The 13480-nt window shown below is 38.9% G+C and overlaps 1 protein-coding gene across 2 annotated transcripts in view; it reads right to left on the minus strand.

Moving 5' to 3' along the window:
* Nucleotides 1–13480, minus strand: part of THSD4 (thrombospondin type 1 domain containing 4) — a 637279-nt gene that overhangs the window by 164907 nt on the left and 458892 nt on the right. Inside the window, exon 1 of one of the 2 annotated variants that reach the window (XM_075208083.1) lies at nucleotides 53–268. The exons of the other annotated variant lie outside the window; for it this stretch is intronic. Within the exon in view, the coding sequence (XP_075064184.1) occupies nucleotides 53–130 (78 nt within the window). The 5' untranslated portion in view covers nucleotides 131–268. Of the gene's footprint in view, nucleotides 1–52; nucleotides 269–13480 lie in introns of those variants that run through there. 2 annotated transcript variants of the gene reach the window in all.

Raw genomic sequence — 13480 nt, forward strand, 5'->3', positions numbered from 1 at the left:
TAAAATCAGGTACTAACAACAAGGACACCATACTAAACCAAATGTGACTTACCTCTCCCCCAGGTCTTGCTAGTATTGCTCTTTGAAAGGAGAGGAAAGTTAAAATCAAGTAGCTGAAAAACATTATCATCAAGTCAATGTCAAAACTATCCTAGAGGAAGAAAATCCTGCTGCCAAATATTAACAGCTAGCAGATGCACTTGTGTCTCAGTATCTCAACACGGCAGTTCTGCAAGGCACTAATCTCTCCCTCTCTGTCTCTAGTTGTTTCACTACAAGAAGCTTTGCTTCAGCCACAGCTCTGGAGACAACTGGTAAACTGATCCCCTCATGGAATAACTTCTCTTTGCAAGGGGAGGGGGAAGGAGACAGCAATGAGCTAGGGGCTGTAGTTCATATAAAGTAAAGAAAGGGAGGGATATGAGTGGTCCATGCCAAGTTATGCATCTGGTCCAGTTACAAGGTAACTTTTTTTATGGTCCAGGAAGATAACTTGATGTACTCTTTATGTCACAAAAGAGATTAGTTGAAAATATATGAAGACAAAGTGCACATGATTATTACAAGATGCTTAAAACTAGTCTTGAGGATTCTCTTTTAAGGAAATCTTCAAAGTTTAACAGAAAGGAGTTGACTTTAATCAATCAGACTTGTCACAAAAAATGTAACTACAGTACTATATATAGTCACAGGCATAATATGATTAATTATAATAAAACTAAATAAAGTACATCAAAAACTACGATTGTATGTTATGGAAAATGTCTACATATTTTATGTTGGGGAAAAAAATCTATAACCTCTAATACTAGTAGCATTACAATGTACAGTAATGTAAATTTTTATAATGGGAAAGCATGTCAAAAGTTATAATTGATGAGTAATTTCATCATCACTTTAGTATTCAACAATGGGAACATTGTTACTCTTTTGTATAATACTACACTGTTTAGTTTAGATAGTGGAGTGTTTAATGTAGATGATTAGGACATTACAAATATTCAAGCAGTATAAATGCAGAATGTATTGGTGTCTTCTATTACCTTAATCAGTAGGAGAACATTTCTCATAATTAATAATAATTAACTGGTAGTAGATGCTACCTGCTAGTGTCTGGCCTATTCTCATAAAGTGTATACAGCCAATGGTGTCTCATTTGTTCCATTTCCATGTGGTTGCCGCGTTTCAAGTAGAGATGTTCACTGACCCCCGTGTTCTGGTTTTGGTTTTGGTTTTGGATCTGGATTAACCTCATGTTTTGGTTTTGGCAAAACCGGCCTTGCGTGTTTTCGTTTTGGTTCCCTATTTTTGTCTAAAATCCCTATTTTTTTTGCTAAAATCACATAATTTTGCTTTTTTCCCCCTACATTATTATTAACCTCAATAACACTAATGTCAAGTAATTTGCAGTCAATTTTGACTACCTCACAGGACACAATATTATTTTCATACACTTTCAAACAAAGACTACTGTTCTTGCCAGTGATAAGAAGGCCATTGTCATACCTGGGCATAAGACCAAAAAATCCACTCTTATGTGTGAAATTATTTTTACACAAATCCTGACAACAGTTGTCTAGTCATTTGTAGCATTGTAAAGCCACAGTCTGTAGAGTTATGGACCTTAACCGTCTAGGATCCTCATCCATGTTACGCCATTTGAAGCGAGTTCATGGAAAGCTTTTGTGAAAATCAGAAACTTATGCTAAAAAATAACAAAAAGCAGTCAAGCATCAGCTACCTCCCTTCTCTCGGCTGGATCACAGCACCTGCAATCTACACCCCCAACACCTTCATCATCAATATCCTCACAAGTGATCGGAGTTAGAACTGCATCCAAGTTTCTAAGGCGAGATGACTCCTCCCCTATTCAGGACTCCTCAGAAGAATTTGTGAGCATTAGTCCCACTGCTGCTGCTCCTGCTACTGGGGGTGGATCTTCAACCCAGAAGCAGACCAAGAAGAAGACTACTAGTAGTTTACAACATTTGATTGTTAAACAATCCTTTGCAAGAGGAAGCAAGTATGAAAGCTGTCACCCAGTTGCAAAGCGGATCACAGACACCATGGCGATTATGCTAGTATTAGATATGCGTCCAATATCCACTATTCATGCAGCTGGTTTTAGACAGTTACATGAGGTCTTCTTTCCCAGTTACAAAATTCCATCACAAAACTATTTATATGATTGTGACAGCCCACTGGGCTGGTGATTCGCCTTCACCATCATGGACAGAAGCAGACATGTACCCAAGAACCTCACATTTTTCAGAGGCAGGCTACTCTGTGTATCATCTGTTTCACTAAGAGGCATATTATTATAATTATTATTATCGTAGATTTGTAAGGCACCACAGTGCTCCACAGCACCGTACAGTAGGGAACACAAGGAACAGACAAAATGAATGGAGACATGAAAACAAAGGGTATGGAAGACCCTGCTCATTAGAGAGCTTATATACTAAAGGGAAGAGGGCATAGCTAAAGCAAAAGAAGCGAATATGGCTCAGAGTGGAGATTGGGATAGTTGTGAGGATGCATTAGTGTGAATAGTGGTATCGAGGATAAGGTCACCTCTAAAAAAGAGATGGCTTTTCAAAGAGCATCTAAAGATTTGAAGGCCGTAGGAAAGTCTGATTGAGCGTAGTAGGGAATTCCAGAAGTGGGGAGCAGCACGGGAGAAGTCTTGAAGGCGGGAGTGAGAGGTGGTTATCAGAGACGAGACAAGGCGCAGGTCAGAAGTAATACCGCTGACAACCTGTTTCAAAAACTACATGGCTTATCCTGCTTGGACTCTCCTGAGGATATGTGATTTCTGATAATGCCACGCACCATTATTGTTAGAGCATTACAGTGGGGGGAATTCCATCACATTCCCTGTTTTGCTCACATAATCAACTTGGTGGTACAGAACTTTTTAAAAAATGACAATGACATGCAGGAGATGCTGTCTGTGTCCTGAAATATATAGGGTAATTTTCGGGATTCTGCAACAGCATGTAGGAGAATGCAGCAGCTGCAAGAAGAATAGAATTTAGGGGAATGTACTTTAGTGCAGTGGAAAATACTTTCCGTGTTGTACAAGGTGCTGAAACCACTCCAAGTAGTCACTTGTGAAGAGAGTGCAGACACTGTTAGCTTGAGTCAAGTGATTCCCCTAATTAGACTTTTTGAAGAGCAGCAAGAGAAATTGGAGGAAATGAAACAAAGCAATTCCGCTATATATGTTAGACTTGTAAATTAAGTACTTTACTCCCTTCACCAGGATCCAAGAGTTATCAACATCTTGAAATCAGATCATTACATTTTGGCAACTGTGTTTGATCCTAGGTTTAAGAGCTATGTGTTCTCTTTCTTTCCAACTGACCCAGATCTCAAGAGATGCAATGGACTCCTGGTCAGCAAGCTGATACCTCAAGTGGTACATTGCACAATGCCGTCTCTTCCTACAGTTTCTCTGGAAACCACTGCTAGGAAAAAACTTAGCTTTCCCAAGACACCCAGTGGTGATGCAGATGAGTCTGCACAACATTTTGACATTTGGGGGTAAATGTATGAATCTCCGGATTCTTCATCTCCGGCGTGTTCAGCCTCTTCATCGCTTAAATTTAAAGCGGCGCTGCATTGTAAAGGGAAACTTCCCTTTACAATGCAGCGCCGCTTTAAATTTAAGCACTGAAGAGGCTGAACACGCCGGAGATGAAGAATCTGGAGATTCATACATTTACCCCTTGGTGTCATCTAAAAGAATTGCCCAAAAATTGTGACAGCTCTTCCATAAAATGAACTACAAATTCCATGAGGAAGGCCATTAGCGGCAATTACATCAAAGTACACAGACTTCTTGATGGGGGATTCCAGCGGGGATGAATAAGTATTGTTTGAGGATGATGTACACACTGATAAGGGTGAATATGATGACAGTGTAGATTGCAGGTGCTGAGATCTAGCTGAGAGAAGGGAGGTAGCTGATGCTTAACTGCTTTTTGTTATTTTTTAGCATAAGTTTCTGTTTTTCACAAAAGCTTTCCATGAACTCGCTTCAAATGGCGTAACATGGATAAGCTAGCAGAAGCTGGTATGCTTGGTAATATTTTGGGTAGAATGGCATGTTGGCAATTTTATGTTTTTCTACAGTAAACTTTCACCTTTGTTAGAGAGGTGTTTTTTTCTATAAAAAGGTGCAAGCTTTTTATTTACATTTTTTGTTTCCCTGACTTAAAACCACTATGCACTTGAACATATGCTTTAGCATATGAGGTAGTGGGATTAGTATAATCATAACTGAGACTAGAGAGTGACAAGAACAATGCCACCCCTCCTCTTTCTGTATGAGCTATGGCACAGTAGAATGTCACTGGAGATTTTTAAGAGCACAGACAGCCCTATTATTACAATTTCTGTTTCTGCACTGAACCCTGGCACCTCTCCTGTTTCTGAGTGAGCTATGGTACAGTAAATTGTAACTGACTAAGACTGCCAGCCCTATTATTTCTATTTCAGCAATGACAATTAGCAATGGAGCTCTCCTCTTTGTGTTTTACCTATATAACACAGTACAATGTGACTGCAGATTTAGAAGACCAAGCCTGCCAGACCTATATTTCTATTTCAGCAATAACAATTAGCAATGAAGCTCTCCTGAATATCACTGGAGACTTTGATGAACACTGCTTCCACTCCTCTTTCTTTTCTACCTATAATGCTGCCCAACTGCTCTAGAGACTGCCAAGAACTGTGCCTCTCCTTCTGTGTCCATCAGTGAAATGGCGCTGGATCGTCGTGGAGGGCGGCACTTATAGAATCCAAAACTTGCGAGATCCGATGACCTAACGATGTTGTTTTGCCTCGTTTTCAATTCCGGTACTCGGATCTGCTAAGTTCGGGTGTGTTCAGTTCTCGGGGAACCGAGCTGAGCATCTCTACTTTCAAGGCATTTCAACACAAAACAACATCGGGCTATACAAATCAATGTGGACAGGGCAAATTTGAATGGTAGCTCAATCCTATGATAATATCTTATTGTTAACTGCCCGTTAGTAGATGGCTGAGGATTCTGTACTATGTGCTCTACTTAGCTAATAATGTTCTAATGTTAGTACTTCTGGAAACTAAACAATACTTAGCAATGATACATTATGCATAAATTGTATTTATATTTATTGAATTTTAGGCATATCCTGCCAATTAGGCCAGCTGTTGTTCAAATTATAACATATAATAATTATGAATTGTTTTAAAAACAACTTGGACGTGCTCCTGACATGAATTGGACTCTGAGTCGTCTTGGTCTCCTCTGGTCTGGGTGTCTTACCTCTTGACGCCAAGGAACGTAATGTGTTGTATTTATTTTTTGATCCTGTTATTGTACATCTGCCCTTCATTATGTGGCAGTTATTTAAATTTTTGACTTCTCCGTCTGTTTCACTCTACCTATCCACCCCCCTACACCAATTTTTCTCCCCCCTTTATATAAAACAAATCTTAAAAGGGAATAGCTTGGATTGCTTGTTGTTTGCCAATGTTCATTGTTTTTGAATTCATATGTTCCCTTTTCTAAATAAAAAGTAAAAAAAACAAAACAAAAAACTTAGAAATGACATCACAGCTAAATCCCACCAATTCTGTCAGGAAAACATTTTCTAGGGCAGACGTGTCAAACTCATGCGGTCCAAACGCATATATTTTGTGGCCCGCATTACTATGGGAAAACAAGAGAAATACGGCCCACGTTTTATTTTATTTTGTTAAATGACTTAAAAATTCACTGAATACGACACAACAGTTTGCGTGAGAGTTCATTCAACCTTCTCCATCAGTGTCACGTGACACATGCACACGCTAGTTCTGCTCGTCTCCTTCCACCCACGCTGTATGTTCAAGCGAACTGTTTGGTACATGGTAATCTGTGACTGTGCTCAAAACATTATCATTATTCGTTTGGTAAGTTGGTGTCTAAGTACATTTATATGATAGCTTATCGATTGTTTATCAAATGTATTACCAGTTTGTGCTGCTGATGGTTATTTAATTATTTTTAGTTTTCTTGTGGGCCACACAATCTTAGAATTTCATTATTTGGCCCAAATGGGGTTTTAAGTTTAACATGCCTGCTCTAGGGCTATTTGGGGTTTAATGATGAATACTGGAACTCTCTCCATCATTCCATTACACATACAGAATTGTCAAACCTGGACCAAGACCATATACACTATATGATATGATAGTATAATAATTTGTTCTTCTTCAATATATACGATGTTTGAAAGCTGTTTATACATGACATTAACAAATAGGACTCTAGTAGAGGGTGTAAATAAGGATGATATTTATCATATGGATCAGCTGATTTGTGCTGCTGTACAGCCACATATCATCATTTTGGCAAGCAGTTATTATGCTGAGGGACAGTCTGTTAGCTCTAAACAGGGGTTCATTTCCTGGATTGCTGGATTGCTATTACTTATGATACTTTTTCAGGTTGCACTATAATGATGATCCATTGTCTTCTGATATATTGTCCTTTTTCTTTTGTGCCCACTGGTCCTTTAAGACACATATTTTACTGTAGATTTTAGAATGATAATGTCGTTGTAGACAGCAATTTACAGGCACTGTTTTAAAGGAGTTTTTTTTCCCAATAAAAGTTAAAAAAAAACAACCTGCTGGTGTACCCCCGAACAGGTACATTCGCAGGGTCAAATACAGGACTTCTAGAGGGATTTAGAGCCTCTCATGGCTGTCAAATCTGCTGTTCGACAGCAGCAATCAGGTCACTGTGGGAGTCTAGGGGGTAAATTTATCAAGGTGCGGTTTTAAAAAAGTGGAGATGTTGCCTATAGCAACCAATCAGATTGTAATGATCATTTATTTAACACATTCTACAAAATAACAGGTAGAATCTGATTGGTTGCTATAGGCAACATCTCCACTTTTTCAAACCCTCAGGTTGATAAATTTACCCCTAGGAGTCCACTACTAAAGGATACATGAGATGGGTTATACCTAAATAGCGCACAGCTCCTTTAACCTTTTTCTCAGGCAGGACAAAAATTATTCGGTTAAAAACCTTTGCAACCATTGTTCAGCTTTTTCATTCTTAAAGCCCATGCAATTAATTACGGTTGACTGTAATTTACATACATTACTGTTAAAGTATAATTATAAGTATTATTACATGGGTACAAAATAAAAATAATCTATTGCTAGTGTGCTACCATTAGGCAAACTAGGTGGTCGCCTAGTATTTAGGGGCCCTAAAACACTGTGGGCCTGAGTCATTAAGTACGCATACTGAGCGCATCGTGCAATTGTTTGCAACGGCTCGTAAATCGGCTCTGCCTACCCCCGGAGTCAGCAAGGAACAGATCTCGACATACGTGTGGTGTTAACTGTGGGTGTAGGTTCACTCTGCTGTACTAGACCAGACACAGCAGGATGCGTACAATACGTATGTGGAATATGAAAGCTCAAAAGAACGCACAGAAAAAAATAATAATAAATTAATGTTACCTGTCAATAATATAGCTATTTATGATTAGAAATGGAAACTGTCTAAAAAATAAAAAATTTTTTTTTTGCATTTTCTTTTTCCTTTGAAAAACATTTATTAGGCTGTCCTTAATGTCTACTGTACATAAAATACATTTTCACAGTTGCTCCTGATTGCAGACACATGTAATAACATGCATACGATACTGACTCAGGACTTAGACTGGCCCCTTGGTTGGTGCAAAAGATACGGCAGAAAAACAAGAAACTTTCACACACGCAGAGCTTCATTCCGACGTGGCTGCATTCGCTTCAGTTTGGCACGCCCACATTGTGCATCGAGTACGGGCACACGCCCCTTCCCCGCCCCAAAATCGTAGACCGTTGTAACTGCCATTTGCGTTGGCATACGCAGCGGACTTGCTTTCGTTGACGGCCGAGTGTCCTCGGTCTGGGCATGTGCAGAAGGAAATTGCGTATGATACGCAAAAAAAATGAGATACATCCCTTAATGACTCAGGCCCTGTATGATCAAGTGTTTTCAATGTTCCTGCAGCACATCCACACTAAGCGATAGCCACGGACATGTGAAGCTCCATGTCAGGGATGGGCTGAGACAGAGGTGCTGCGCTATGATGTCACTGTCTCTTGCATGGAAAGGTAAGCAGCAGGCAGTGGGGCTGCCAACTACAAGGGGAATGGATCGCTGCATTAAGGGAAAAGTGGGGGGTGTTGCTTTGACCACCAACACAGCTTCCGCCAGCCTTGCATTCATAAGCGTAACAATTAGTTTGACTGCTTAACTAATGCAGTAAAATCATTGGTCAAAGCGGGGGTGTATACGATGGTATGCCATACTGCCACTTCTACTACTGCCTTCATTGTACCATTTACTTACATTCCCATTACATTTTCCAAACTGCCATGTCTACATTTCCACTTCGACCACTGAGTAAAATCCTTTGTATTACTGAATATACTCACTTACAGTACAAACTAGTTGAGCTCACTTCACTATAGTCCTAATAAGTGCACTATTTGCTTGTTCAGACATCCTTACAAGCATACACTATAAACATGTAATGATTATGCATGCACAAAATATCTTGTAAAGTTGGAATCTATTGTTTCCAGGACATATGCTATGTACCCTGTGGATAAATTCGTTTTTTAAGGCACTGCGTATTTTTAATCTATAATATTCCACTATGATTTAAAAACATGGCTTTATTCAAAGTCAACAGATCGGCTGTTTTGTCATGCACATTGGTAAATCCTCACATTTGGTCCTAAACATTTCCAATAAAAAGGTCACCAAACGCTTGTGATGAAATCTGTTCCACTTGGTGGTGATGACAAGGATACAATGTTATTTCCTGCTCATATTAACCATGACTGAGCATCTTCTCTGAAGTACCTGCAACAAGGGGAATGTTTATGGGATTGTGAAAGACTCTTAAAACAGATGGAATCTCCCTCTTATTTCGTAACACACAAAAGTCATGTTTTCGGTTAACTATCCAAGTGAGATGCAGATGAAAGTATTCTCGGTGAACTCAAAATTTGTCGTGCAATTGTTTAATTTGAACAATTAGATCACACTAGTGTTTCTCTTACCAAAATAAATGTATTACTTATCAGTCATTACATAAAGGAAAATACAGACAACACCTGGCAGCTTCCAAAATGAAACTCGCCTACTTACATTTAGTGTGAAGTTTTAAAGAATTTCTCAACTTTTAAATATGTTCATGACTCACTTGAAAGCGAGTTCTGTCTGCGGTGAAAGTTGTTAGATGTCACACATAAAATGAATGGCACTACTGTAAAACATGTGCATTGCTTTGATAGCACAATATTACCCATCATTTATATTAGAGCTCAGAATAGGTTTCCCACATTCATATCTTAGAGGCATATCCAAATATTCTGGTGCATAAACCTTGGAGACTATAGACGGCTCTTGATCATAGGTGATGAATTCATATTATGTCACTGCGCAGATGTGATGAGGCTTATGTACCAGCATACCTCATAAGACAGATATGTGATCTTAACCCTGTCCAGCCCAAGATGGAAATGTCATTAGTCTCCTAGTCAGGGATGCTTGCTTCAATAGGAATAGTCTAATACAAAGCATGCAAGTCATTACTCCCATGGCAGTTTTTAATATATCTTAAAAAAAAATATATATATATATATATATATATATATATATATATATATATATATATATATATATATACAGAAAATTGGGATCAGGCGCACAAGGGGAGGGGTTTAAATGAACGGGTATCTGAGTGACAAAATTACTTGCTAAACAAGTATAAATCAGATATAATAATAAAAATGTTCATAGTCACAGTGGCAGATGATCACAATGTCAATGTTCAAATATCCATTGACATTGTGATCATCTGCCACTGTGACTATGAACATTTTTATTATTAAATCTGATTTATACATGTTTAGCAAGTATTTTTGTCACTCAGATACCCGTTGATTCAAACCCCTCCCCTTGTGCGCCTGATCCCGATTTTCTGTTTATACTTATCCATCTGTGGAAGTTTAGTAGGTGTTTCCAAGGGATAATCGGGCTGCATTCCCTATTCCCTTCCCCAATTATTGAGAAGCGCAGAAAGAACACCCCGCGAAAATCCGTAATTTACGTCGCAGGGACGGGGCCACAATGACGCGATTGGCGGCGCCCCGTCCCCTCCCGCCCTCCAAAATGGCGCGATTCACAAAGAATCGCGTCAAATGACGGACAAGACTTTGGTAGGCACTTACCATTATATAAAGGGAACACCCCACAAGACCTGCCGTTTTGGAGATGCCCAGACCCAGCCGTCTAGCCATCACAACCTGGTCCTTGCCAAAGTTGCTCAGATCCTTACACTTGCCCATGTTTCCTGCTTCCAGCACATCAACTTCAAGAACTGACTGTTCACTTGCTGTCTAATATATCCCACCCCTTGACAGGTGCCATTGTCACAAGATAATCAATGTTATTCATTTCACTTGTCAGTGTTTTTAATGTTATGGCTAACTGGTGTACATATACACATCATCAAGGCACAAATTCTGAGCACAACCCGTGTTAAGTATTATATACACGTATTTAGGCTTTACGCAATCCTGAATTCATCAAGGAATGGATCTCTTTATACTTGTGCTTTTGAAATCACAAGTTGCTGCAGGATACATTCAATACTTATGTAGATTATAAGTTTGCAAAAGAACGCACAGTAAAAAATAATACTGAATTAAAGTCACCTGTTATTGACATAGGCATTAATGATAAAACAGTTAAAAAAATGTTTTTTTAAACATTTTTTTTCCATGAAATACATTTATTACAGTGTTGTTAATGTCTACTGATTATATATACAGTTGCAAACACAGTTTTACAGCATGCATATGAGACTATCATCACTATTGATCAGGACTTAGCGTTTGCCTGGAGCCTGAGATACGGGCAAAAAAAAGTAACTTTGAGATGGACAGAACTGGATTCGAATGTGGCTTGGTTTGCTTGAGTTTGGCACATCTCTACTGTAAATTGACTAAGGCAAAACACCCCTTCCCCGTCCCGTTCACTCCCCGAAATCGTTCGACAATGAAGCAGACAGGTCTGTGTTCACGGATGGATCCACCGGTTCTAGGCATCTGCTGAGTACTTTTGCATACAATATACTCAAAATCAGCAGATACGTGTCTTGAAGAATCATCCCCAATATGTGGAACTAACATTCCATGTTTTTAGTACAGAAAAGCAGTTAGAAGAACACTGTGTACTTGGTGCAGAGCATCAAGGTTTATTGAAATATCTCTCTCCCTGTATATAATATCTATATCTATATCTATATCCATACACACACTTATATACATACAGGGGCGCACGCAGGGGGGGTTTCTGGTTCTCCAGAAACCCCTCCCATCTGCGAAGAACAGTGTCCCTACATAGCGGCACTGTGCTATACAGCAGCCGCGGCGCTGTCAAAAAAGCATCCGACGCGGACGCTTCTTTGGCAGCGCCGCGCCTGCTGTTCAGTGCAGTGCCGCCGAAATGGAGCTGCTGCGCATGCGCGGCAGCTCTCTCTATATTTTTTTGGGGGGGGGGGGGGCAAACTTAAACCCCCTTTAAAATTCCTGCGTGCGCCCCTGACATAAATATATATAGAGAGAGAGATATAGATATCTATATACACACACACACCCCCCTGTTTTGTTTTATCTCACAGCTTTCTACTATTTCTCTGTACAGTGCACACAGGAGGATGATCCATGTGTAAAGTCTCAACAGGCCTCTCTGTGTGCAATAAATAAAATATGCTAATTCTCTAGGTAAAAATACTTAAAAACAAAGTAATGCTTATAGCATGCTGTTGTTTTTTCAGATAATAATGCTAAAAACGTATTTTGTTTGCCAACTTGATGATTTGATCTATGGTTAATAAACAAAGCAGTTTAAATCCTCTACTGAAAATAATAAGTGACAGGAATAAATGTTCCTCTTCCCTTGCCTCCAACTACATTAACATCCTCAGCATGTGCTGCTGTATACATTTCACCAGCTCCACACACTTGGCTTCTTACAGACAGAGCAGTAATAAGAGAGTCATCTTAGCAGAATTAACAGCAGATTGTATAACAGTGAATTAACAGCCGGATTCAAATTGGCATTTGTCACTATTGAATGGATAAAAGTACTAATGGTTGGTGTACAGACCTATGTCTGTCAATGTCTAATGTATCAGCAGCAGACTTGTAATAGCTCAACACATTGCAGAGTTTAAAACTTCTCATAGTTTCCGTAAATCCTGGGTAATTGGAATATGTTCTTAACTGTTTTTAAAATATAGGTCTTAAATCCTGGCGGCACCAAGGGTAATTACTTTCAGAGGACGTAAGATCTGTCATGTTTGGTCACATAAACAAAATGTGTCTTATGAAATATTTGGTCACTCTAGATCAAGGCAGGAAAAAACATTACATTAACTATCTCATCCTCTTCTAACCAGATTCTTCCTATTAGGAGTGTTTATAGTTATTATTGTCAGCTTCAGTTATGCAAATGGTGCTAAAACACAATAATAAAATGTGACAAACAAACTATTCGTCCTCTATTGACTGAGCCACGACTTCCAAATCCCATCAGGTATGGGGCTACTGCAGCAGTATCATCTATTCTCACTAATTAAAAGAATAACTTAGGGATTTGTGTTAGTTACGTTACACTTTTAGGATAACATATTACAAGATCATTTATTTATAGCTTTTGCTTTTTTATGCTTTATGTGTGCTTTTTCTGTGTAGGTTCTTTGTAACCCATTACGATCGTAAATTATAAACAGAAAATATATAGTATTGTATTTATAATGGAAGCTAATCTATACACAAGCAAGTAAATTAATAATATAGTTGTGAGTTCACAGCGAACAGACCATTTCTCAGAGGTTTTGCGTTTCCAATCCATGGAATAGCCATTTTGTAAATTCGCATTCCCAACTGGTGAGAGGTCCTGCCAATCCATTGTCTAAAGCTACGTTACAGAAGTGTAGGCTAAGAAATCCTGTTATGGGCTATAACATTTGTCCTTTTTTTGACCAATAACCAGATAATTAGAACTTAGCAGTTCCTCACAGCTAACTGAACTTTTATGGAAGTGTTTGCATGACACTTAGAAGAAGTGTTTGTATGATGTTTTGTTTTATTCAGTGGAAGGGTTTAGAGTACAATTTTTTTCTTGCACGCAAATTACTTATTTACATACAGAACAGAAAAAATGTGTTACATTCCCATGCAATAGCATAGACATTTGTCAAAGACACAACTGTTCTATCCCCAACAGAAAAACAACCAGTCATTTACATGGGACACAGCTCTATTTATTACACAAATAATGTTTCTCTCTAATCAATACAGCTGTGTATGAAACGCTGTGATTACACGAAGGTAGTTGTCGCAGATTACTCACAAAGACTTG

Source organism: Mixophyes fleayi, chromosome 4 (assembly GCF_038048845.1).
Source record: "Mixophyes fleayi isolate aMixFle1 chromosome 4, aMixFle1.hap1, whole genome shotgun sequence".
Lineage (NCBI taxonomy): Eukaryota > Metazoa > Chordata > Amphibia > Anura > Limnodynastidae > Mixophyes > Mixophyes fleayi.